At 42.3% G+C, this 27802-nt stretch overlaps 2 protein-coding genes across 3 annotated transcripts; one reads left to right on the forward strand and one right to left on the reverse strand.

Moving 5' to 3' along the window:
• Nucleotides 1–2416: 2416 nt before the first annotated feature.
• On the forward strand, nucleotides 2417–9264 carry LOC108931031 (lysosome-associated membrane glycoprotein 2-like). The gene is made up of 9 exons (XM_018746590.2): nucleotides 2417–2516; nucleotides 5438–5553; nucleotides 6832–7042; nucleotides 7143–7299; nucleotides 7545–7741; nucleotides 8045–8161; nucleotides 8247–8301; nucleotides 8373–8543; nucleotides 8713–9264. The coding sequence occupies exons 3-9, from the start codon at nucleotides 7040–7042 to the stop codon at nucleotides 8850–8852; spliced, it is 840 nt and encodes a 279-aa protein (XP_018602106.2). The 5' UTR covers nucleotides 2417–2516; nucleotides 5438–5553; nucleotides 6832–7039; the 3' UTR covers nucleotides 8853–9264.
• A 3762-nt stretch (nucleotides 9265–13026) lies between these two features.
• Nucleotides 13027–26515, reverse strand: atp1b4 (ATPase Na+/K+ transporting subunit beta 4). 2 transcript variants are annotated; one of them, XM_018746529.1, is made up of 9 exons: nucleotides 26297–26513; nucleotides 25984–26053; nucleotides 21875–22100; nucleotides 19095–19223; nucleotides 18877–18984; nucleotides 18339–18538; nucleotides 15370–15426; nucleotides 15202–15294; nucleotides 13027–14511 (listed from the first exon to the last, which is right to left on the reverse strand). In XM_018746529.1, the coding sequence occupies exons 2-9, from the start codon at nucleotides 26047–26049 to the stop codon at nucleotides 14350–14352; spliced, it is 1041 nt and encodes a 346-aa protein (XP_018602045.1). In that variant the 5' UTR covers nucleotides 26050–26053; nucleotides 26297–26513; the 3' UTR covers nucleotides 13027–14349. The 2 variants fall into 2 exon arrangements, with proteins under 2 accessions (XP_018602045.1, XP_018602044.1); XM_018746528.1 differs by lacking the exon at nucleotides 13027–14511 and having other exon boundaries at nucleotides 14964–15294; nucleotides 26297–26515.
• Between the last annotated feature and the right edge of the window lie 1287 nt (nucleotides 26516–27802).

A 27802-nucleotide genomic window follows, 5' to 3' on the forward strand; every position in this document is an offset into this window, starting at 1 on the left:
TAAGGTTTTGAATTTTTTTTTTTTTTTTTTTTTTTTTTTGGTCTTTCTTAGTTATTTCAGCAGATCTAAGGTCAGGGAGACAAATAATTCATTTCACAATGTAAGATTTCAATGTGCCAAAAAATGTTAGCACTTCATTTTGTTGTAACTACTTTATGCTGCTAAACAGTTTATATTGACTTCATGTTTTTATTGAATTTGTGAACAGTATGCTGAAATACACTGACTTTTTAGAACAATTTGAAACTTAAATTGGTATCTTTTTTGGAAAAATCTAAATAAGGGGTGCTATGCACATTAATTGATGTTGTGCATAGCAGAATGTCAAAACAGTACTTGTGTTGGTTGGTTGATCAGTCACACTGACTGACTTCAGTTCATGTCAGAACTACATACATGTTGCCTGTTGCCTCTGGTCAAAGTTACATGTTTTTCCTGTACTGCTTCATGTCTTATGTATTGGAAAGTTTCCCCCCCCCCCCCCCCCCCCTTTCTACTCAAACTTTTTCTTCAGTGCCGAGTCAATTTATGCGTGATTATGTTCAAAAGGGTTTTGCATAAAGTTAAATTTTGTCAGACACATATCTACATATGTATTCTATCAGGCAAAGGTATGAATTCTGTTTTTTGTGTGTTGTGTCTTGCTTTCTAGGAATTTTTCTTACATTGGAAAGGAACAGTTTGGGGATAAAGAAAAACACCACTCCAGTTAAAGCAGTACAAAGTAAAACTATAAGATTTTGAAAACAGCCAGGCTAAGAATACATTTATTTCATTAGTGTAATAAAGAAAAAATTACTCTATATTGAAGTATTTTTTAAATTCTATAACAATTCAAAGGAAACTAAAAAAAACTGAATATTTAATGTGTACACATTGCCGTCAAGACAGGGACTCTAGTTTTCTATCAGCAAACTTTTAATTACTGCCAGCTTTTTTTTTTTTTTTTTAAACATTTGTGAACATGTATTAAAAGCAAGCTGGCAATATTTTACAAAATGGAAAATATTCTGAAAGATGTGTGTTTGGTTCTGTATTCCTAAGTTTGCAGGCTCAGCTTTCATGATGCCAGTGTCATGTTAGAACCTGTGGGGGGTGAAAGGTTTGATCATTTTATTGTTTAGATTTAACATTGAGCTATACATTGTGCTTATTTAACATTTGAACATCACAGCCTGGATGAGACTGAGATCTACAGTCATACTTTTTCTTGTCTCAGAACTTGCCGTCCCATCACTCCATTGTTGCATGTGATCATTTACTGTTGTATAGCTTCATTCTACCAGTACATGCTTTTTTTCCCAGGCAGATCAGTTTTGTTACATTCACAAATCCACATTTCAGAATGCACCTTAAATATTTTTAATGTCAACAAATTGGCATGTAAAAAGTCTACAGTAATTACAGTATAATAGCTGATAATCTTTTTAATGTCACAGAAGGTTGGCAAGGGTCTGTTATATACTGTAAATAGGTAACCCCTTGAGAGAGTGAGTGTGTATCTTGTATGTGTGTGTCAATAAATATTTTGAAAAATTAAAGTTTGAGTGGTTATTTGTATTACAATACCATGAGGTGAGAAGACGGCTAAATCATGAACTTAAATATTACAGGATACAAGTGCAAAGATATATTGCAAGGGTACTGTTGAAATAATGCTCTAAGGGTGGGTGTATCACAATAACTCAGTACATTATGTGCCAAAACTTATGCTTTCCAAAGTGTACATTTCTAGTTTCCACAAGGAGAAAATGGCCTAAAAGAGGATTAATCAGACCTCATTCTGGCAGCTACAGAGCTGGTTTTTACTCTACCTTTGCTTCATTTACATTTAGTGCTTCATACTATTCTACTTTCTGAAATATTTCCTCTACCTCTTGTGACAGTGAAGAGATACAGAATGAACTTGTACTAATACTTGCTTGTCTGCTGAAGGTTTCAGAATGAATCCAAGCATCTTTCAAAAAGACTTGGTAGTTGGTTAAGTTATTCTAATTGATTACTTTTGTAAATAAATGAGGGTTATCCAATAAAAAGGGCTATGATTGTTCCTGCTGGACTCTGTTTGTATGATTATTAGCTAAATTGGAAATCGTAATTATAATTGCTTATTAATTATTAATATAATTATTGCTTGAAAAATTATGAAAGGAACAGGATCGCGAACCGCTCACGTACAGCGCTGATTGGTGCAGCATGCACCACGGCCACGGTGATTGGTGGAAGATGAGCCCCAGCCAGGTGAATTGGTGAAGACCGCACCCCAGGCACGCTGATTGGTGGAGTGTGCAGCGTTCCCAGTGTGGACTATGTCATGTGACTAATCAGGTTTTACCGATGGCCGGTGCGGTCGGTACCCGGAGTCGGGTCGCTGGAATAAGTGGCCGGTTGCGGGAGGTTGGGGAATCAGTGTCCGCGGAGGCATCTGGCGAACGTCAGCTTCTAGATGAGACAGGCAGACTGTTCGAGTATGTCGTCCGCTGTGTTTCTGACTCTATTACTGCTCCTTGGGAATGGTATGTATTTGAATTTGTGGGGGGTCAAAGGATGAGGATGTGTTCGTTCGTTTTTTTTTTTTTTCTTTTCCCTCCTCGGTTCTCGTCCGAACTTGTGACTTCAGGACTGGTATTCTGAGATGGTGGTAAAGTGGCCTATTATTTATGGTTCACTGTGAGTAGTGGCACAGATTTGTACAAACAGCCGCGCTGTTGCCTCACACACAGCGCCTGATCTTGGGTGGTGTGAGAGAATGGGGATTTGATCCCCACTCAGTCTGTATGGAGTTCGCATGTTCTTCCCCCCCGCGTGGGTTTCCTGCTATACAGTCCAAGGCATGCTGCTCTGTGAGTGACAAAGAGGGCGTGTTCCAGTGATCATCATATGAAAACGTTAAACGGCAGCCGGTACAAAAAGCGTCAGCGACGACTTTCAACACAGATGAACAGGAGGTGGATAAAGGTGATGTTTTGCGGTCACTCATTTAGCAGACGCTTCGCCAAATTACTTCCAGTGAAGTCATTGTATTGACTTCAGTCCACACTGAAGTCAAGTGATTTACACTGACCCACTGCTTAAGAGAATGGGTCACTCATCCACTCTACTTCCAGAACCTGGATGTTCTGCGGGGGGGGGAGCGTAACGCAGCAGTTTCTAGGTCTGTTTTCCACAGTAACTCCGTCGGTAGGAGTTAAATTTTACATATACAGTATTTTTCTTTCTTGCATGGTGTCGCTGCACAGCACCTCTAACGAGCAGTATTACTGCACTAGGCGCGCGCGCACAGCTAGTCGGTGCCTGCTGACTGGCAGAGTGAGTCGAGTGCAGTGTGTATCTGAGGCTGTTGCCGGTTTTGATGTCCTAAAAACAGCCCAGAGCCTATTCTGCTACAGAGTAGGCAGTGCGGCTGTGCGTACGGTGCTGCTTGTGCTTGTTTTTTTTTTTTTTTTTTTTTTTTTTTTTTTTTTTTTTTAAATATATATATGTATGTGTATAAGAATGAAGGCTGCTTGAGCGCTGTGCTGCCGGCCTCGCGCACGGGACAGCTCGCGGACTATGTCGGCTTCGTCACTCAGTGCCCGGTCCTGTTCTTCGGCGAGGGGGGGAGTCTGGCGCCTAAAAGAGGCCATATCGAATGTGACGGAGTGGTGAGAGATGCTTGAAATAATTCAGGCGACTGACTTGAAGCAATTAAAGTGAGTGTGGTAAATTCTTAGCCCCTGGAAAGGAATCTTCCAACTTGTGTGACGACGTGCCGTCGGCGCTACAGCGAGTAGCGCTGCTACTGTCTCTCAGCTGGTGGTATGAGAGTAGGGTACCAGCAACCCCTGAAGAAAATAAGGGACACTTGTCATTTCTTCGTAGCTAATGTATGTGTGTAAAAGTCTCCGACTGAATTAAATGAATCACCCCTTTTAACTTGCTTTTAGTTCACTGTCAGATTTAACTTTTAATGTTTGAAAGTCTTGCATTACAGCATCTGCCTAGGTGACTTGTTACAACTGAGGAACAGACTTGCAGTCCTCTTGAATTTTATTTAATGAACACAAATGCAAGAAGTGGAATTTGCATCTGTAGAATATGCTTTGAGCTTAACTTCTAAGCACAGCAACTGATTGGAAAAAGCATTTCACAAATTATGAACAGCACAGAAGGTCAGTATTCTGACTAAAGTGTGAACAAAAGTCTCTTTCCTTCTTAGAGCTTCCCCCCCCCAAAAAAATGAGTACTTTGCAGTTCTAAGAATCTTTCTGAAGTATACTTTTAAAATTCACTACATGGCTTCTTAAAGTTCATAGTTGCAAGCAGCTCACTGCTCATGCATTCAACAGAGCATCTGTTCCGAGTCACTCCACTTGTTTCATTATGGAGAATATCCTCTCCATGTAGCCTATTGGTATCCATGATGACATCTGGTAATCTAGCTAGTTACCTGCCTTGACCCTCTTGCTGTCAAATGTGGTATCCAGGTAACAGCAATGCTAAATGAGTTGGACTCACAAGCAGCACAGCTGTTTCACATGCAGTTTGTCTTCTAATCTTAACACTTGTGTGAAGTTTATATGTAATTTTTAAATGCCTCTGTGTGAAAGGTTAAAATATGGGACAAACTATGTTCTGTATAGGTTTTAATATGGGATACAACTTTCACATTACATTAACTTAGATGCCTTTCTCCAGAGTGGTGTACATATTGGAGAAAATACAATTTGTGCATTTCATTAGGTGAAAGAGAGGAACAGTTGCAGGTATGTGGTGATAGTTTTTCTTTCTGCTTCATGCACCCTTCATTGCACAAGTAGGTACATGATCATCAGAATAGATGATTCCTGATCACTTTCCTGCGATTAAGGTATGCAAACATTTCCCTACCCTACAGGAGTAGGGACTGTGTAAAGGCTAATCTGAGCATGATCATGAAATTATGGTGCATGCTCACTTTTATCATGTGTGAGCTGGAGAGATCATGGGCAAGGTGAGTACTTGCTCAAATGTGGTCAGTTTCAACAGTTCTGAGGGGAAGGTCATTCCATCACAACGGAGCCAGGACCGAGAACCTCTGTGCATTACCTTCCCTGCGTGGGACAACAGAGCAGGCAGAAGTAGATGCACAAAGCAGTCTGGTTGGTGTGTAGCTGTTGATCAAGTCTTTGGAATAGCTATAGGCTGGTCTATTGATGCATTTGTAGGCAGCAACTAGGGTCTTAAATTTGATCCAGGCAGATATTGGAAGCCAGTGCAGCAAAGTCATTTTTTTCATTGTATTTTTGTTTTGTCAGTTTGTAACCCTCATACCTGAGGTTCAAGGCTGTACATGGTGCTGCTTTGGACTGATATAGGTGTTCCCAGTCCATCAGGTATAAATATACTGTATTGAGTCACAAAATTATTTAACTTTATAATCTGACATAGTTGTCATGCATTTTTCCCCTTATTTCAGAAATCCCTCAGTCTGATGCTACTGAGGTCCATGTGCTGGATTCACGGAATAAATTATGCCTCTATGCTAACTTGATGGTCACTTTCAATGTCACCTTTGAAGCTGCTGCCAGCATGGTAAGTCAATTTAGAAACATTTCTGCTTGAACTATTAAGATGTTGTGAGCTATAGCAAAAGATGCCCTTTTCCCACAGCCAAACAGTATTTTGCATGTTTTACATTGAGGTAACATGTAATGGGCTGAAGGTAAAACTGCAGGTTCCCAGCACTACATATCAAACAAGGTATAAATGTTAATCTAGCTGCTTTAAGGCACTTTCATTTGCTGGAAAGGATCAGCCCCTACCTTATTCACCAAGGTGCCTTACATTTAGACACTATAGGTCATTCATCAGAACTCACACTATGGGTGACTTGGTTACCAGTGTCTGAACAGTATGTCCATGCTCTGAGGAAACCAGAGCACCTAGAGGAAACCCACTCAGACATGGGAACATCCTTCTTCAAGAAAAGGGCTTTTCTGCATTTTCTTTCAAATTTCCTGTTTTTTTTTTTTTTGAAAACTGCCCATTTGATTCAAATTGACTTGGTTAACTTGTGTTAGGACTTGCTTTATAGCACATTATATGCAATTTCCCTAAATTTTTTTTTTTTTTGCAAAATGCTACAGGTCACTTTAGGATTCACTCTACTCATTTGTGGGTCTTAAAAGTAAATGTATTACTAATTGGTTTCATCTATTCTAGGAGATGGAGTAGGTCTTAACCATAACTGTTTAAAACTATAAACATGACCATTCCATTTTTGCATGGTATTTGGACTGTTTTAACTAGGTTTAAAGCTTCAGATTGTTTTAGTGAACAGCTGTTAGACTTGCAGACCCTCACTAATCAGCCCACATCAGCTACCTCTTGCCTGACCCCCCCCCATGCTTACCCTTTGTATCAGAATGCTGTTTAAAATGTGTATCCAAATGGCTCATTTATACTACACAGCAGTTATTTAATTTAGCTGACATGTCTGATGCAACTTACAATGTTAAGTGCTTTAGTTACCCATTTTTATAACTGGATAACATTACTGCAGCAATATAGGGTAAGTCCTTTGCTGGAGGTAGAACTTGAACCCATAGCCTTTGAGTCCAAAGGTAGCAACTCTACCTGCTGCAGCAAGCATGTTAGTAATGCTCATTTTAAGAGCAAGAAATGAGAGTATTTATCCCCTGGTTTATGAACTCTGGTGTTCTTTTCCTTCCCATTCAAAGAATGAATGGGAAGATGGTTGCATGTACTGCATATATGGTTGAGTAGACTGGGGTCTTGCAGGTGTCCCTCAATGAAAGCAACTCAGCTTGATGCATTTGTGTTCATGTCACTTGTTTTAATGCCACCCAGACCAGGACAGTTCAGTTTGGACTTCCCAGCAAAGTGGATTCAAGCAAAAGCTCCTGTGGTAATAACACCTCCTTGCTAAAGCTTCATTTTGGAAATGGACACTCCTGGGGCATGCTTTTCAAGAAAGCCAACCAAGTGTACAAAGCAGAGAGCATCTTATTTACCTACAACCTTAAGGACAAAAACCTTTTCCAAAACTCTGCAGTGAATGGTGGGTTCTGGTGCCATGTCTGCATGAAACCCTGAATAGAACTTGTGTAAAAGTGGAAGGTGACTTTAAATTGGTATTGCTTTTTCTGGCATCTTTGCAGGAAGGAAAACTGTCATTCAATCACCTCATGAGTGAGGTGAGCGTGGACACATACTATCGCTGCAGAAGTGAGCTGGTGTTGAGTGTGGGCAATGTTACTCAGACCATGTGGAATGTGTCACTTCAGGCTTTTGTCAATGGAAACAGAAGTGACAAGGGTGTGTAAATTTTACTGTGATTCACTTCACTTATTGAAGCACAAGTCTGCCTTATCACATTACTGAGAAGGCATTGTGAAGTCAGACATCTAAGTGTTAACTTTACCAAAAGCAGACTTAATACAGAAACTTCTATATTTGAAGTTCTCTACAATGCATTGTGCACTAGAATTTTGTTTAGGTCAAGTTTTGATCTGGTACTGTACATGATGTACAACTACCTCTTGCCCATTGTTGCAATGCAGGTACTGAATGTGAAGCAGATGTCAGAACCTCCCCATCTCCAACCACTATGACTGAAGTAACTGCTCTCCTGACCACACCTGGGTCTATGCCTAGCCCATCACTGGCTGTGGGCAACTACAGTGTGTCTGGGGGGGTGAACAGCACCATCTGTCTGTTAGCAACAATGGGCCTGCAGATCCAGTATAAGGACCAAGTGGTATGTTGACACATCTTGATATTAGATTGTGGACTCGGATAACTGCATCAATACAAAATGTCCCTCACAGATTAAGGTTGCACTTATTCAGTTGCTCAGATTTCTAGGCTCAAGTCAGCTTAGTACTTGGTGTTCAACAAATTGCAGGTTGAGACAAAAGCTTTATGCCACTAGGACATATGGCTCATTGCTAGATGGATAACTTTCCCAAAAGCATTTTCCTTCTGCTTACAGCTGTGGATGTGTAAAACACTTGATCTCTTGCCTCCCCTTACCCCTATTGAAATGTACTTTGGTTTTCAGAGTGTAAACCTTGACCCCAGCAGAACCAGAGCTACTGGGAGCTGTGGGTTTAACAAAACTGAAGTGTCCCTCTTGTTGTCCTTTGGCAAAGGATCCATTGAATTCACTTTCTTAGAGGTAAAACAATGGAGTACATGCTTTATCGTTCCTTCCAACTTCATTATGGATTCATTTATTTTTGTGACTTTGGCTTTATCTTCAGGAAGGAGGAAAATTTCACCTGCATGCTGTAAATGTATCCATAACTATGACCAATGGTAAGAGTGGCACATTTTAAAAAAAAAAAAAAAAGCTGGAGTTCATGCTGACTTGGCCTGGCTCTAAACAGGGATGGTGTTCCACACTGGTGCTGCAAACCTGTCTCTCTGGACTGCCTCTGTGGGCATGTCCTTCATGTGCAAGAAAGAGCTGACTCTCAACATGACCAACAGCCTTTCCCTCCACACGGTGAACCTGCATGTGCAGCCATTTGCGGTGCAGAATGGCGCATTTGCTGCAGGTGCGTGACCACTTGCTGTGTTCCCTGGGGAGGGCACTACACTTGAATTCATGAATTTCACTTGCCCACTAAGTGCTTGTACATACTATGCATGAAGTTTCACCTCTGCTCATGCTTTACTAATCATTGCTTTTTTGGGATGGGCCTGTCCCTGTCTTCTTTCTTACAGCTCTTGATTGTTCCATGGATGACACAAGCATGTTAATCCCTGTAATTGTAGGGGCCATTCTTGGTGGCTTGATTTTCATTCTGATAGTTGCATTTCTGATTGGTGGCAAGAAGAGCTCCCCTGGTTACCAAACCCTTTAAAATGGCCATGTGTGGTTTATATCATGATTTAACCATGATCAGGGTTTTGAGAGCTTTGAGGCACTTACATTTTACAGGTACCAGTTTCCAGAAGATGGGATGTATACAACAGAGGTTTTGAGGCTCCTTTAAGTGGAACTTTGTTTCAAAATATGAAATATTTGACTTTCAAATCCATCCTGACCTGGAACTGAATGCCTTTTATTGGTGTACTATGAGCAAGAGGCAGGGCCAAAATGACATTGATAAAATTTTGATTTCTCCTGAAAGCAGCACATATCCTTTTTCCCTACTTGAAAAAGGGATGTGCTTAACAGCAGGCAGAGCATGTAGACATTTTCTCTGAAGCATCTGGGGCATCAAACTGTTGTGGACCTTTATAATTCATTTAAATTAAATAAAAATTGTTTTATTTGACTTATTGCATGGCATTTACTGTGAACAATACTTTAGTGCTGCATGGACAAGTCAAAAGGGAACTCTAAGGCTCACTACAGAGGGGCCATAGTGCTAGAACACATGTATTCAGTCTCCTTTTCATGTAGCTTTCTGGGAGTGTTTAATAACTGAGGAAGCTGTACTTGTGTCACATTACATAAGTTATAATTAACTGCTGCCCCCTTACACTAAAGGAGTAATCTTTGCTATATTGGGATACTTAAATTCATTTTTGTCATGGGTTTACTGTTTCTACATTCATCATAGTTCTTGTAATTACAGACTGCACTAGCAAGCTGCTGGCTAATCAATCTCTTCTGTGCCATAATATTCCCCCCTGAAGGCAAGATCTTTTCCATCAGCTTCTGAGCTGTCCCCTTACTGAGAATAAGATAAGAGTAAGCAGCCTTCTTACTCAGTACATTTTGTTAAATGGGCTGTTAGTGGCATTAAGGCTTTCACCTGCCACTCAAGCAAATAAAACTGTACACTGCAGCATTTTCAGTGACTTCATTTTCACACAGCTAAAGGTAAAACTTATTATGCCTCTAGCAGTCAAAATATCCATGGCCTATTTGGTGCAGAGGAAAATGAGCAAAAAGGATAAGTTTAAAACCAGTCTTCCATCCCTTTACTGCTGGGATATCCTGCTCCTGAGGTAGTGTCAGACCTCTGCTTCTGGTTTGCTTTAGGGGCTTCTTTTTGGGTCAGTCCCAGACATGTTCCTTACTAAGTCCCCATCAGTGAGACTCCCTTGGCTTTTTTGGGGTTGGTAAAAGTGTGAAGTCAGTTATGACAAAGCATGTGTCTGTAAAGTGTCTTGAGTCAACTTTCCTATGAAAGTTGCTATTTTCAATAGACTCTCCATACATGATAGCTGTTGTGGATGCTGGATGTTGATGGGTTACCTGGTGACCCACCCATTATGCACTCATATCTGCTGCATGTTCATTCTGGGAGACTGAATTATTCAGTCTCCACTGTCCCTGCCTACTAATCATTAACCCTCTGATTTTCTGCCAGCTGAGGAATGCTTCCTGGACTCTGATCTGGACTTTCTGGTTGCTGTGTGTATGGCCTTAAGCTTTCTAATGATCCTTGTTTCTTACCTGATGGGCCAGAGGGAGAGTCATAACCTGTATCAATCTCTATAACCATAACAGTGTTAACTTCCACTGCCAGCTCTACCACCTACTGCTTCTCTTCCTCAGAAGCTCTAAGACTTAGCATAGTGCTTACATCCCTAAAACTAAATCAAACACCCTGGACTGTAGCTAGGGATAGTGGTATGAACAATCAAGTTATAAATGCACACCTACAGCCCCTGGCAAATTGACATCACCACACTGAGCATGTTTACCCAACTTAGCTACTTCATAGCAAATAAACAAATCAGATAAAACACAACTTTGTTTAATAGCTAGACATTCTGGCTTAACATAACTTGCAGTAAACTACTTTAAGGGCATTTTTTTTTCCAAGTCACATAGAGGAAAATTATGGAATCAACAAATAAGTTAAGACTCTGTCCTTCCTCAGGCTTCTCTGATGGCCTGGATTCCTTGAGGCATTGACTTCACTAAGGGGGGGAAAACAATATTCAATCTGGTTCCAACTTTCTCACATAGCTGTTAACAGATCAGCTTTGCAGAATGGAGCCTTGTCAGGGACTTTTTTTTTCCCTCCCCCAATTTTAAATTGGTTTGAGATCAGGACTGTTTGCTGCCCATGTCACTGAGTTGATAGGCTTTTCCTGAAGAAAAGCTTAACATTCTTTGTGCTGTGACAAGATGCATTATCCTGAAAAATTACTTCATCACCAAACTTCTCATTTCAATGCAATGAGAAGTGTCCAATGTCAATGTACACCTGGGCATTGACTGCTGAGGTTGATTGCCATGTCACCTGACATGCAACCATATATCAAATGACTGGGGAAACTTTGTTTTCTTGAGGCAGTCATCTTTGTTTCATTAGAATGGCCAGACAAAAGTTCCAGTATCATTGCCTTGGCCAATGCAGATTTGATTCATCACTAAATATCACTTTCATCTAGTCATCCACACTCCCTGATGGCTTCTCTTTAGCCTACTGTAACCTTTTCCTCTGTTTAGGTGTTAGTGCTGGTTTTCATTTGGCTTTTCTATATGTGAATCCTGTTTTTTTAATACAGTTCCATCACTATGATTCCAGTTTCCGCTAATTTGTTTTGTTCACTTTCTATTTTCAAGGCATATTGCTTTGAGTCTTCTATCCTCACGCTTTGTCTACCTGTATTTTCCTTTTATTACCTTCCCATTTTATTTATACTGGCACCAAATTTTAGACCCAGCTGACTGGGAACAACCTCCTTTTGCCACACTGTGTTGGATTTCCTTCTTGAAGTTTTATTATCCTTTCCATTGTTTGTTTCTATTGACTACTCTCTTGGTGGGGCTATGTTTCCTTTCCATTAGTCAAGTCCAATAGCTTGTTAAGCTCTCTCAACTGCAGACTAATCTGCATTTTTTGACTTTTTTTGTTCTAAAAATGCCAATACAAAATGATTCCATAATTTTCTTCTAATTAAACAATTTTTTCAAAATCAATTTAAGTGGTTTGCGGTATGTTTAATGAACCCAGAAATTTCAGCTTTTTTTTTTTTTTTGTGTTCTCTCTGATTTATTTGCTACACTACAAAGCTGTGTGGTTGTATACCTACATTTTCAGCTTTGTTTTTCTTGTATTTATCCAGTAAGCCTAGAGATGGCAGCAATGCACTCAGAATGGGAGTGTTGGACCACCTTACCTAAACACTATTCCACAGTGTTAACTTTTTGGGCTAAATGTTCACATTTGATCCTGTGAACAATCCTTATGGTGAGGTGACCAACTTTTGGTTACTTGTTTTGACTTTAATCACACTCAAACACAAAATTAATCAAATGGAAGCTACACTTCTGAGAAGTGCAGTGGCTCTTAAAATCACATCTATTCAAGTTCTTCGATGGCCTTGTACTACAGTTGGATTTCATTCCCCCATGCTTGTTTTATACATGCAAATAAGGTTTATGAAATGACTCAGCCTATCAGTTCCACTTATTAGTATTGCCACAAAAGCTCTTCTCCAGGACCATGTACTATGGTGTAGGGCATTGCTTACTTGTTTCTATTTCTTTAATTGCTTACCAGTTGTCTTCAAAATAGTGTCCCTTGCAAAGTACATGACAATGAGACAAGTTACAGAAAAAGTTTAACAACCATTACTTTTTTGGGTATAATTTCATGGTGTTGCTTTGTAACATTTCCATAATTTAAGATGAACCAAGCACAGTAGTGCTTGTTTTCTAAATTATAGTATTTTGTTCATCATATAACCACACTGTTTCTTGAATTGCTTTGCTTAGCTCTTTTACTTTATCGAGGTTTCTCCAGGCAGTGTGTGTAAGGGACACTTTTGTTGGTTGTTAGCACAACACTTAGAACCTCATTGGTAATTAACCAACATCTGGAAGTATGAATACAAGTCAATAAGATCTAGAAAATTCAATAGTGATTTTAGGATTGTCTCAACAGCACAAGTTATCTAGATAGCTCTTCAAATCAATTTTTTGGTAGTGTTATTTCAAGCAGTAAAATGATAGACTTACCTGAATGTATATCAATGTTCTCGGTTATTCTGCTTGTATGAATAAATTTTAGTTTCACTGCTATGACATTGTTAGATATTCACAAAAATATTAAAACTGACAAACTGTTTAAATTAGTCAATTTAGTTTCATGTGTTTATTTGAATTGCTGCACCATCAGACAATTTACCAGACTATTCCACATAGAATGTCTACATATGCACTGAACTGGATAAATATCCAAACAGTTTTAAAACCATAGTCTCTTTAACATAATTAACACTTAATGCCACATCAACATTCATTTTCAATGGATCTGAAAATGTAAGTAAAGTTAAATATTTAATTACAATAAATTCCTTAATGTTTGGGTAAAACATAAAAATACAGTTTTAACTGACCACAGGAGGTATTTTAAACCTACTAGTGTTCCGGCAAGCATTGTTTTTCCAATTCAGGCAATACATTTTAACTGGGAGGGGGCTTGATACATTTATTGTAAAACTAGGTTTGAAATAAATTGTAAAATGTACATTTAACTTGAAACTGAAACATTTGTGAACACATTGCTTATAATTACACCAGCAGTGCATTGATGCCTTTTACACAATACAGTAAAGCTACACCTACATTCTGATCATATGGAAAACCTTTACTGCACACAAAAACCCATTTTGTTGAACATATTTTAGTAGTATAGAATGAAATATAATTGCTGCAACTATTGTGATCCTAAAATAATAAACCACAGGAAATCAGCAAATATCTAACTTTTACAAACAGCAGGTTGACACCAGATGGGTTTGTTCCCCCTCTGGCTGCTGGTAAATGAAAGTGGAGAAATATTAGATGTGTTGATGTACAGTAATACCAATTTTTGAACAAAGGAACTGAAGAGCTATTTAAGACCACTTATCACTACCTAGTATCCCACACATTTCCCTGTAAGTGGGGTTAAAATTATAGGAAATACTTTATAAAAAAAGTAGAAATTGTCAATGAATGAAGGGGAGCTAAGACTTTAATTTCTTAAATGCGGGTGGTGTGGACTTTTTAATATATCCTGAAGCTTCATGTCTGTTTTTTGGGGGGGAGTGGGCATTAACTACTGAAGAGCATGATTTACATAATGGTTGCAAGGTCTACTTTTTCTCCTTTATCAAATAAGCAAATGTTAGTTTTTCCTGAATTAATGACATGTATTTCTATGCTTTGTTACAAAATGGTACACTTTAACTCAAGGCACAGCTGCAACTGTATGATTGGGGGGTTAAAAACACTTGCATAAGGCACGAGGTTGGGTGAAATCGAACGTGTAGAAGGCCTGTTCTACAGTCTTCCTTTTGCAATCGGCTCTGAACGGTATGGGCTCTTCAGCTACCCGTTGCTCTTCAATGTGAGCAGGCCCCGTCCGTAGCGGTGGCAGCCCGTGGCTTGAGAAGGCCCCCGGCCTACGCGCCAACCAAAAGCGTGAAGGAGACGCTGCCAAGAAAGCGGTCAGTGGGCGAGTCATTGATGATGCCCTTGCCATGGAGTTTGCACTGTACGCTGATCTGCGTGTCGAGCTGCACCTCACTGAAGCGCACCGCCACCAGGGGGTTGGTGTAGTTCACCTGGAGCCAAAGGGAGGGAAGAGGAGCGGGGAAGGACATTCGCGCACATCTCTACACATTCCAAAACTATAATTTAGCTGGAAAATAAGCAAAGAACTTAAGAGCAAATGCAGTCTAGAACTGCTTTACGCTGCACACATAAACGTAATCACATCAGTAAGTTCATCAAATTTTTCTCAGGCAAAAGTGAAGGACAAGCTACACCACACCATAGTATCAACGCTTAAATCATCACAAAAATTGCAATGATGATGATTAATCAAATATTGGAAACACGCTGAATATAAAACAGAGAAATATGGAATAAGAAATTAAAGCTAATGAAATTTTGATGTATAGACATGTAAATTAAAATCGATAAAACAAAAAATCACAAACTGAATGAAGCAAGTAATAAATTCTCTACTGCCAGAAAAAAAGTTTAACAAAATGTTGATACCTTTTTTGAATAGTAAATGTCTTAGACAATGCCACATGATCACTTTCAAACTGTTTTTTGTCATTTTATATATATGCGGGTGTATTCATAATCTTTGTGTTGTTTCTATGTGGCCGTGACCCACTGTTGCCACTGCTGCTGAGCAATAATAAAAAATAAACCTCTCCAAAAAAAAATGACAGAAAGAGGTTTAAGTAGAATAAATTGCACAATTTCTGAAATACTACCCAGATACTGAAATTCATACTTACGTGTCTCAGTTTCCCATAATAGGGGTAGTACATCAGCTTGAACACATTACTGGGATAGAATTCCATAATTCCAATGTTCTTTTGTTCTCCTTTCTGCAAACAGAATGAAATCGTGAAAGCGTCGGACGTGACGTGACGAAGAAGGGAGCACTTTATCGAGTCGCTTACCTTTACCGTACAAGTGACGTACACTGGTGTGCCTTGGCCCGGTAAATATCCAAGAATCTGTTGGGAGAAACGAAGCAGGTGACTGCGCTGGTCGCCGGAGTCAGACAGCTTTGAGTGCGCTCGCTTTGCTTGGAGCGGTTCTTATGCTAAATACACACGAGAGTGTGTGTGCATGCGTGCAGACATGAGGGCTCTAAGAAAAAAAGCACACCGCTGGTGAGCTCTCGATTTATTCTGAGCTTCACCCCCCTCCCCCCATCTTCTCCACCTCGATTGAGAGAGGAAGTACTGACCTAGGCTTGCTAGAGCCCCTGCTTGGAGAAAGCTGCTTTGATTCTGAGTTCCGCTCCTTGGGTTTGAAAACAGAGATCCCCCACTGCACGGCTGCGGGGATGGGGATGGGGGTGGTGGGGGGACAGCTGGCACACTCCCGCAGCGTGTACAGGACGAGCAAGGTCAGGCCACCTCAGGGGAGGTCGGAGCTCTTCTAGTCTTCATCATTCATTGAGATACATAAATAAATATGCAGGTCTGCACTGGCCAAGGGTTGTTTGAGAAAGTGTAGTAGAATTCAACAAAATACTGATAGACACAATTATGCTTTAGTTATGGAGACATGATGAATATTGTAATTCTAGAAAATTTCAGCATTATAATGATTGATGTTGCTTGTTCTGAGTTGTTTTCAAAGTGTACCTGGATATTTACTGGTTTATTGTACCCACACTATTAGGAACGGTCAGATTACAAGTTTTAGAAAAATATTTTTTTAAGTTTATTTATGTAATTGTATTTTCTTCACTTGCCCGTTTTCTAAAATTTTGACTGTAACAGATCAAATGCAACCTGTATTTACACTCCCAGCCGATAGATGTCAGTAAAGTGCTCCCAAACAGAAGAGGAGTGTAGGAAACGGTTAATTTACATCTCATCCACTGTGTTTACAGCTTGCCTGTGTTATTTGGGAGTCTAGGTGGTTCTAATGGCTCCAGTAAGAAGTGGCATGCTGTTTCCATGGAGACAAGAGGAGATAAAGTATGCTGAATGTGTGGAGAAGTTTACCAAAGATGCATGAGATTATATGTTCAATATGTTCAACAATCCAAGTATATGGAGAAAGCATATTTTTCTTTGCCGTAATCTTAAAATACTTACTAAGTTTAATACAGCTACATGTTAATACAAATATTAAAATAAAGTCTTACCATTTAAGAAGTCATCATAGATATGTACAAGATTTTAACAAGACCTAATTAGAAAAGCAAGGGTACGCCTGTATAATTAAGATTTCACTGATTGTGACTTGCAGTAAGTGTCTTTGGAGTAATGAAAAAAGTAACTATGTACAGGCTATTAGTCCTAAATGTGTTTGTACGTTAAAGAGCTTACTCTCAATTTCTACAAAATTCGAAAATTCAGTTATTCCAGACATGCAGGATATATTTGGGAGTGTCTGTGCTATTAGAACTCTAATTTATGCAGAGAACTCTATGGTGCTCTATAAAAATTAATTGAATTGAATTTTATTCTATTATTAAGAATAGCTTGTAAGAATACATGCACACTCATTCTGGTATTCTTGTTAATAACCAGTAGATGTTACTAAATATCCAGAAAAGATGTATGCCCTCCCTTGTCACTCTGCATCGGCTTCCTATATTTAAGACCCTGCTTATTGCCTACAAATGCATCAATAGAACTGCTCCCAGATATCTACAAGTCTTGATCAGCCGCTACACCCCAACCAGACTGCTACGCTCTTTCACATCTGCCCGCTTGGTGGTCCCGCGCTCAAAAGGGAAAGCACAAAAGTTCTCGGTTCTAGCTCCGTTGTGCTGGAGCGACCTCCCCATCTCACTCAGAACTGCTGAATCTCTGCCCACATTTAAAAAGGGTTTTAAAAATCACCTCTTCCAGACTCATTTTGCCTATAATCTACTAAGTTTGTATATTGCGTAAATGTTCATGCACTATAACTTTGACATCATGCCCGTGTAACAATGGATAAACTTTTATGCAACAACTCCTGTAATATAATGTAATTTTTTTTTTTTTTTTTAATGAATTACTGGGAAGGAATCGTTGATATTCGGATGAAGTTTTCTACAGCTAATTCTGTGATGTACATCGACTCGTATGGTGGTAAGAAACAAACTAACTGCACTTAAGAATCACGTATCTGCATCTAAGTCTCTCTTTCTGCTAACGTAATGCACACCTTGTATTTTCTATGAGATGTAAGTTGCTTTGGAGAAAAGTGTCTGTTAAATAAGTAAATGTAAGACGGAAGAGAAACACACTTAATCTTTGTAAAAAATTGAATTCTTACTACAGAATTTAAATATAATCTTATAAAATTTAGAATTTCATACATTTTTTAAATCTTCATAGCCTTCCTTATTTAGTTTTGAAGAACATCCATCCTCTTTGAGTAACTGTGTGTCCTGAGCAGGGTTGCAGTGATCCAGAGCCTATCCTGGAAGGCCTGGGCGCAAGACTGAAAGGGGATCCACCCTGGACATGATGCCAGTCCATCACAGGTTAGCTCCAAACACACATATTGATACACTAAGGGCAATTTACCAATTTACACCAGTTCACCTGCATGTCTTTAGACTGTGGAAGGAAACCAGAGCACCCAGAGCAGTCCCACAGAGAGAACATACAGACTCCACACAGATTGAGTACGGATCGAACCCGTGCTCTTTTGCACCACCCGGTCACCTTTCTAAGCACACGCTTTCCCTATTTACAACATTTTCCATACTAAGTGAGATACGTTTCTCAAAAATTTTATACCCTCCCTTCTTTATCTGCAATGCCTCCAGCTGCCACAAAAAGGTGTGCACTAATACAGGTTCTTTCCTTGCAGAGAAGTCATATTTGTGTGCACTTTCGGCTCCAGCTTTCAGACTGGACCTGGGCGATTCGTGACGGAGCGCTGTCCGCATTGTCCCCTCCCGTCTTACCCGGTTCATCTTGAGCAGGACACATGGCTTTCCCTGAGAATAGCCAAAGTCAGGGTCCTGAAGCCCTGAGCAGTCCTTCAGCCAGGACCGTTTGAACTGGCATGCTCTCCGCTGCGCACTCTCCTTCTCTTCCTCCTGCATATAGTACCCCTCCTTTGTGCAGTAGACGTTCTGCTGCTCCTGCAAGGCATCGTCGTATGCTGCCGAAGCAGGGGGGCAGGGGTGGGGGGGAGGAAAGATCCCATAAATAAACCAAGCAGCGACTGGCGGATACTGGCCCAGACCCCAGAGCCTGGCAAGCCAACACAAAAGTGGCCCCGTGAGTGGAGCGGAATGAAAATGTTCTGCACACAAAGATTTTCCGTGCCAGTTTTCCCTTGCATTGGTAGGGAGGCCAGGGAAGGAAGGGAGAAGGAGAGGTGGGTGAGTTGGGGGTTGGGGGGGGGGTCCCTCGCTCCATGGAGGATCTCATCAACAGGTGTGGAATCCCAGCCTCCCCAGTGCCTGCTGCACTACACTACCCATATCGACCACTCACGTTTTAGGTACTCCTGCAAGGTCTCCACATACTTGATCCAGGAGCTGACGTCAGAGGCATTGAAGGAGATGTCAAATCCATTATAGCTGCGTGGCAACATCATCATTCCTGCAAGCCAATTGCAAACATCTTAATTCATCTGAGAAGATGAGAGGCTGCCTGTCCGCAGAGACTCTGCCTTCCTGGACTAGATGACAAAAATAAAGAGGAGCTTTTACCTGGCGGCATTACCCTGTCGTTGTACGTGGGGGCATAGGGGTTGATGGACCACATCAGCGCCCACATGCAAGCTGCAAACATGGCGGCCAGGAAAGCGTAGAGCACCGAGTAGAAGAGCAGGATGAGGCCTGGGGGGCAGCAGAAGGAGACAAGTGAGCAATCCATTCCATCCCAAGGTAATTCCTGCTCACTGTCAAACGTTAGGCTTTGCTGGGTCAACTAACCATCCACACCTTCCTGCCTTGCTTGTTTTATATCACCTACAGTGCCAAGCCTTAAAGCACCGCTTTGGTAGGTCTACCAAACAAACAAATGGCTGGCATCCCCACAATAACCGAAGAATGTGAGAGTAAGGGGTGTCTCACAACTCTGAAAGCCTGCGTGGACGAGTGATGTGAAAAATGTTTGCGTGGTGTACGTCGGTGATGCCTCAGTCTGGATACAAAGCCCTACAACCGCATTCTGCGTCTGCGAGCATTTCAGGAGGCTGAAGCCACGTTAGACAGAAATGGACCGGCGGGAACCTATCTAGTGTGCGCCCATCTGGTCCGTCCCAATATGTTTGCAGCATTTGTAGAAACGCTCACTGTTGCTCCTGACCATTGCATCCACCAGTCAAATTAACTGTCCATCAGACTAAGTGGAACAGGCAGGAGCCTCACATACCCTCTCCTCGACTCTTGGCCACACCAGGTGCTCGCTTCCTCCTAACAAGCCCGCTCTAGATGTGTCCGTGAGTCCGAGCAGGGGGGTGTCTCTGTCGAACAGTCCCACCAATTGCCCCGTCACGCACCGAATAAGACTGTTAAACGAAGGGTTCCGTGAAGCTGGCTGAAACTGGCGAACTGTCCCATCGAAAGTCGCCAATCGTGCCATCTGTCCCACCGAATGTCAAATACCGTACCAGTTAAAAGCGTGAGCACTCCTGCTGCTAAGTAGCGCTTTTCTCGAGGCATCCAGTTCACAATTTCCAGCAGCAAACGAGCAGGTGTGTCTTCCCAGCTCTTGCAGCAGCTTGACCCACGGAGTTAGCCTGTCAAACAAACTGCCCCATCAACCTATCCTGTGCGTCTTGACGTTGGACCACGGAAGCTCATTAGACTGAGTGACCTTGAGAGTTTAATTGGATTTTTTTTTTTTTTTTTTTTTACACATAATTATGGGTGCGATGCGTAAATGATACAACAAAAGAGTTTTAATTTACAGTTAATTTAAGATACAAATGCAAGAGATGAAGAGCTTCCATGATCTTCAGTTCACAGTCTATTAGCTACCAATCAAAGCGAGCGCTCCCGCACTTTCAATGGACTGTCCCGCGCGGTCGATTTCACAGGGGGGACTGGTGGCCGCCAGCATCGCCTCTCTCAGCCACAAAGCCCTTTCTGTCTGAGCCCGGTGAGAACTCTCCCCCCGCTGTCCTTTCACCAGGAACACAGTGAACCTCCGGTCTGCCGTCAGCCACACGGAAACGCCCGCCAGCTCCAAGGATCACCCCACTTCGGCATTGTGCAGCCCCAGCACACTCCGCAGCCTCCTTCCCCAGGCATACAGTACGGTCGCCTCGTACGCTCCCTTTGCTGGGGGCCCCTCCTCTTGAACGGCCACAAGACTCCCTTTGGCCCATTTTCCACTCGCCAGCTTATATGCGCGTGTTTAAGGGGTGTTAAAATCCTCCGACCACGTCACCGGACAGAGGGGCAACGTTAGTTACGCGCACGTTCCTCCACCGCTGAACGTTTGGTCTGAGTTTGTTCGACAGTCTCTCTGCTGGACCGTCTGTTTTTACCTTCAGGAAAGTTACTTCCGGCAAAGACTTGCACAAATACGTCAGCAAACCGATGGGACAAACAGCGGCTCCTTCGCAGCTAAGCCCCGGAACCCGAAGCGGAACGTGTGGCTGTCCATTTAAGAGCCATTTATGTGTTTAATCTGCACCAGGGTTCTGCATGTCTCGTGTCTCCCTTTGCGCATCGGGTCGGGTCACATGTGCGAGAGGGGTGGCCGGTCACAGGGGGGTTTTGGGAAAGAAGCGCAGACGCAGTGCGGAGGAATGCGCCCCCCGGGCCGGCGCCGAGCCAGTCCCTGCAGGCCCCCGCCCGGGACGGTTCCCAGGGCCGGCAATGTTTGTCAGGACCACTCTGAGCGATGCGCGCACCTACGTAAACACTGAACTCTGACATGCACACACTGGAGTCGGGGTGGGCTGCTGGGGGAGCACTGGCCTCTGGATGCGCCAGCATCGCTTCCCTGCCTTGCATAACCTCGCGTACGCAGGCGCGAATCTGCTTTATTCCTCACCGTTCACGCTCGCACAGCAATGTCGAGAAACGTGATTTCAGTGGAAGCAGAACTTGTGTAACGACTGCGATCAGGCCTGTCCGGCTCTTTTTTTGGGATTATTTAAGGTAACACTGCAGTTCATAGCATAGAGCACTACCACTAACAAAATTAACCTCAAAACAGACATTTTCTCATGATTTTATGGGAGAAATAAACTAGAATGTCTTTAATCTTATTAGGAGGGGCTGCAGCCCAAATTTATTATGACTACATTTATTCAATTTGCTTACAGTGACTTACCCCTTTATACAGCTGGGAAATTTGGGGAAAGTACCTCGCTCTTAGGAACTATAGCAGTAGGTGGGAATCCAACCAACGACCTTTAGAGCCAAGGGCAACAGCTTCATGCACTACGCTACCATTGCCCTGACGTTGTTCATATTATTATAAAAATGCTAGACTCAAAGATTAGAGGGCCATCTGCAGCCCACTGACTTACTCCAGCTCTTGCCAGAGCGACCCATGAACTCCCTTGTTTCTGGGTTCCACACGTATTTCTTGAGTTCCGCCATCTTCTGCTTGAATGTCTTTTTAGGCTTGGGCTTGGGCTTCCACTTCTCAAAGTTCAGGTCCTCGGCCTCCAGCGGCTGGTGTTCCACCTCTTCCTCCTCATCCGGCAAGGCCTCCACCAGCTCCATCTCACGCCTGGGCTCACCCTCTCCGGCCTGACAGAGGCAGAGGGGTGCGGAACCGGAGGAAAGACCCAAAGACCAACACATTTAGCAAGGTCTTTGGAAGGTTGGATGTTTCCAGACTGCTTCTAAGGTAGTCCTTCATTTACGACAGGGTTTTGTTCCGAAAACATTGTGGTAAGTGACAGATCCCCATATGTTGTATTAAATAAACCATGAGGATAAATAAAAATTAACATGTTATATTATTCATTAATTCCACACATTATTCATGTTTAAATTATACAATGTATAACAATAATATACATACAGTACAGTATTATAATTTCATGCTGCATTATTTTCAGTTTCACTTCTAAATCTGTTTTCTTTCATTTTTTCTTTTCTGCACCACCAGAATACTCACGTTTTTGCTGGCAAGCAATTGCAAATGAAAAGTGACTTGAATGGAATCCCAAATAAAGTGCTCAGTAAGTGTAACAAGGTTTCCTGTAAATAAAATGCAATCGCTGATGGACACGCTGACTGAGTCAATAAGAAATATGGTGCCATGCAGCAACGCAGGCAGCCGATGTTATCGTTCCGAAGATGGAGCAGTGAACGTTAGACGTTACGAGCAAACATCGGGACTCAAAAAGATTGTAATAATGTTAACGGAATAGTACTTTTTTCAAATGACACGATTTATTGCCGTTAATGAACTCGTGGCTCCTTAACTTATCAGTCTGCTGAGTCAGATTCCACACATTATTCATGTTTAAATTATACAATGTATAACAATAATATACATACAGCACAGCATTATAATTTCAGGCCTTGCCGAATGAGGAGGAAGAGGTAGGACACCAGCCGCTGGAGGCCGAGGACCTGCGCATGTCGTACGCCGAGGACCACCTGTATGTGATGCTTGCCAAAAAGCCTACATCTCTATTGTCATACTAACATGGATGTCATTACTCTTATTATTTTGTTTCCTAGTTGATGTTTTTACCAAAAGCTACTTTCAATTTCATCTGTTTATACAGCTGGATATCTTACTCTAGCACAAGGGTACAACAACAAGGATTGGAACCAGTAACCATCAGGTTGCTTGTCTTTACTTTTACACCAATTGCACTGTAACCTTTTCATGCACATTCAACATGAGCTTGTTTATCAAAAAAAAATAAAAAATTAATCTGACTCAGCAGACTGATAAGTTAAGGAGCTACAAGTTCATTAACGGCAATAAATTGTGTTATTTGAAAAAAGTACTGTCTGGTCCTTACCAGCTTCATGCACTATATTACCTTTTTGTACTAGAAAGTACATTTCTGAAAAGCACCCGTGACGCTAAAGTGCAGCATAAATACACGAACAGTATCAGATCAGTCGTTACGTAGTAAAATACATGTGCTGGAATTCTCGAGCGCTGGAAAACGTTTCGCCCCTCTTGAAGTTTCACAGCTAACCCCTGCCCTTTCAGTTCAGCTGTGGGGGGACCAGGGGTTCACTAAGGGTTCACTGTGTCCACCAGCTTCATGCTGATTTCCAACATCTGGGCTTCCAGTAAGCACAGAACTCAAAAAGCAGCCTTAGTAATTTAGAGGATGTGAGAGGCTGCAGAAAATTGCTTTTTTTGGGGAAATAGGTGCTGATGAAACATGTTTAATACCTTCATAGACTTTGACTGCAAACTGTTATTGATGAACAGACTTTTTCCAAATATGGAACAGCCAAAAAAACGCAGTGTATACAAAAGCTGCTGTGCGTTTTTTTTCTCCCCGAGTACACGAAATGTAACATTGAATGAGAGACTCCCATTATTTTGCATATTTTGAAATGAATCCTTTTAAGAAAGGATCCCATTTTTTCGCATTTATGTTTGGATTGAGTTAGGACTTGAAATTAGGACTTGCTTACGAATGAGATGTAGGCGCCCATGTTCTCTCAAAATTATTTCGACAACTAGTGTCATTGGGAACAACAGGGACGTGATGTCAGCTCTAGGCCCAAAACCTGTTTAGGGAGTTCTGGCTCTTATATATGTGACTACCTGGGTTAATCACTCACACACACTGTCTGAAACCACTTGTCCCAAAGGGGGGGCCGTGCCAAACCAGAGCCTAACCCGGCAACGCAGGGCACAAGGCTGGAGGGGTGGGGACGCACCCAGGACAGGACGCCAGTCAATCACAAGGCACCCCAAGCAGGACTCAAACACCAGACCCACTGGAGAGCAGGACCCGGTCAAACCCACCGCGCCACCACGCCACCACACCCCCCCTTGGGTTAATGCTCTTCTGAATATTTCTTACCCATATTTTCTGTAATGTGGAACGCATTCAATTCTTGTCAATTTATCTGTTGTATCGTCAGTCTTATGTTCGTGCTCTTGTAGCTGTGATTTTTCTAGGTTCCACAATACCTTCTAAATCAGTTTCCAAGTCCCCTAAAACAGCAGGTGAATTGACTTACTAACGGTGTTCCAGCTAAAAACTGGGGATGAGCCAAAACAAAAGGTTCTGCCTTTTGCAGGACCCAGAGGTTCCCATTGGCTTCTACTAAGAAATTTCCAAGAACGCTCTCTGATTTTACAGTACATTATCAATGCATTCTTTGTAGGAAATAATTACTGTTTATTATTTGCAGTTCTATGTACATATTAGATACCTGGCAAGTACCAATACAGCCTTTGGTTCTAAATACAGAATAGTTCCAAAGTACTGGGAAATCTGAAAGTATCTCTAAAACTTTTTTCAGCTGTGAATAAGGCAGAAAGCAGTGAAATCATTGAACAAACCACAGTAAACGTTCATTCGACATGGTAATAACACGTGTGACTGATTCAGAACTCAGAACAAAGAATAAAACACGTATTTACTTGAAATCATGCGAATAAAAAAACACGTTGGTCAAAACAACTGTCGGACCGTTATATGTGAGTATAATAAAGGAAACGAGCGGTGCTGCAGAAAGGAACGGGGTGGTGACGTCACAAGTTAATTTATTCTGTCATTTTTCCCTCTGTTCAGTTATTTACAGCTGTGTGTATAAGATAAGCGGCGTGCGGTGGCGCAGTGGGTTGGACCGGGTCCTGCTCTCCAGTGGGTCTGGGGTTCGAGTCCCGCTTGGGGTGCCTTGGGACAGACTGGTGTCCCATCCTGGGTGTGTCCCCGGCCCTACGCCCTAGGTTGCCGGGTTAGGCTCCGGTTCCTCGTGACCCCGTCTGGAACAAGCGGTTCAGAAGATGTGTGTGTGTGTGTAAGATAAACTGTTAGCTTTATGTGCGGAATTGCATGATTCCAGTTTTCATTGGTTAATTTTAATAATTATAAATAGCAGTATAAGCGTTGTGTTATAATTATAACAACAGCAGCAATAATAACAATAATAATAATAATAATACATTATAACTATTATTATTATTCCGACTTCTGGGTTGAATTCTAAGTTAGTATTCAGTGTTGAGGAGGACTGCCCTTTAATCCGCAATGATTATGAGAAATGAATGCGAAATTAATCATTTTGAAGCAAAACAAGTCAAGTAACTAACAGCCCGCAACTTTCATTCAGGGTCTCTGTGGAAAAGCACCTTTATCATAAATCCCAAGCAAGTGATCAACGTCCGACCGGGACTCGACAGCAGCTCCTCTCGGATACAGTCAGTCAGTGTGTCACCTGTTCGACCAAGCAAGGGTTCGTTGGGATCGTTGAGAGTCACGGATGGCGCGTGTGTGTGTGTGTTTGTGTGTGTGGAAGGATTTCGACGAGTTCCCTTGCTTGCATAAAGTTGTCGCTTCCAGGCGCTGAGAGCGAGCGCGGTCACTAACGCGCCGTTTTCCACTGGCTCTCGCGGGTGTCGCGATGTGCCGCCCGAGCGCGTCCGCATCAATCGCAGGCTTCGTTTCGTGCGGCGAAAAAAAAAAACGCTCACCGCGTTGGGAAGGTAGTTTTCGCGGAGCTGCTCCTCAGCGCCGTCCGCCGTCGAATTGGCCTCCATGGTCCTGCAGAGACAGGGATAATTATTAATAAAGTACTTGTTAAACCGCTCACATCGCGCGCCGCCGCTCCTCGCGACTCGTCGCGCTCCGGCCGCGCGCCCCACGGAGCCCGGTTCGCCGGCGCTGCGGCGCGAGAGCCCGACTCGACTCCACCGCGTCCGCGAAAACACCGTCGCGTCGAAGCGACTTTTTATCCTGGCATGGGAAGCTCGCGCGCTCACTGTGTGTGTGTGTGTGTGTGTGTACCTCGAGTGTGTTTCCGCGGAAAGCAGCAGAAATGAGAATATGCCGCGCGACGTGAATCCCACTTGAGCCGCGTGAAAACAAGTTGCAAATCGGTCAGGAAAGATGTTCTTGTCTCATGGGAAAGGAGCTGGATGGAGGAGCGCACTGGCACTTGCTTCTTCTTCTCAGCTAAGCGGACATTGTAGTGACAGAGGTCCTGTTTTACCACGAATCTGGGGGGCTTGAGGGGAGAAGGGGAAGGGGGGGGGGGGGGGGAGTAAAGTGTGAGAGACTCTTTTTTTTTTTCTTTTTTTTTTTTTACCCCAGCAGCCTGGCAGAGGGGCAGATCTTCTCTTCTATAGTGTATTCCAAACACGCACAACGCAACTGCCCTTCTTGTCCTCTGGTGAGGAGAGGCGCGATCTTAAGCGCGTTTGCTTCATTAAACTAAATTATTATCATTGTTATTATTATTATTGTTCTTGTTGTTGTTGCGCGAGGGCCGTGCAGTAAGTGGAAGAATGTTCGGGATGCGCTCACACTGTGCCATACCGTTCGTTTGGGATCTTTGCGGCTCGTCACGTGCCCCACTTTCCGCGTTTTTTTTTTTTTTTTCCTCACTCTGCGTGATGGTGTGCGACGCTGTACGATATTTATTAGGAGTTTTTCTCTATGAATCAGTGACCCCCCCCCCAGCCCCCTCCCCCGCCCCCACCCGACGCCACTCAATGGACCCGTGTCGTTTTCACATCCATCTGCATCCCGGTCACGTCGCAGTCCGTTTTCCAGGAGACCTGTTGTGTTTTTTTTCTTCTTCTTCTTCTTCTGTAAAAAGGGGAATGTCGTCATGGAAAAAGAAGCTCTGAGGGGTCTCCATCTGTATTTTCTTCATTCGCTTTTTTTCCCAGGTTTATCCAACTGCTTTGAGCTGTTGACTTCTGCCCGCGTACCGTTGCGTTGAATTTTAAATGATTCGCTTTTAATGCGCAGTAATGTTGATATGAATGTATGTTCAACGAATGCATGAAGTCCTGTAGTGTACAAACTTTAAAACAGTATACGTTAATAAGGTCTTTTCAAGTTTGCGAGCATGAGTTTCTACGTAGAGTTCTCATACGATAAAGCTTCACTAATACCTTATTATGTGTCGTTTTTTTGCGGTTATGTGTTTTTTAACATAAAAAAAAATTGTTTAGATCGTTTTCTGCGACCCCTTTGGTGTTTTCACTCATTCCGAATTTGCGCTTGTATTCTCCCTGCCATATTTTGTTTGGCCACAGCGTGGCGCTCTTGTCAATATTTTCACAGAGCTTCTAGCGTCAAAGGGAGGGAATCATCCGCATGGGGGTGAAAATAAACAGGATCCCGTCTTTCAACGTCATGGATATCGATCTTTGAGAAACAATAATTTGTAATCAAATATGTTAAAAATTGAGTCTAAGAATGTGTCAACAGCGATCAGGCTGCACTTGTACGTTTTCATTTCTTTGCTCTAACAATGGACACAAACGTTAACGTGCGTTTCAT

This window comes from Scleropages formosus, chromosome 14 (genome assembly GCF_900964775.1).
Source record: "Scleropages formosus chromosome 14, fSclFor1.1, whole genome shotgun sequence".
In the NCBI taxonomy this organism is placed as follows: domain Eukaryota; kingdom Metazoa; phylum Chordata; class Actinopteri; order Osteoglossiformes; family Osteoglossidae; genus Scleropages; species Scleropages formosus.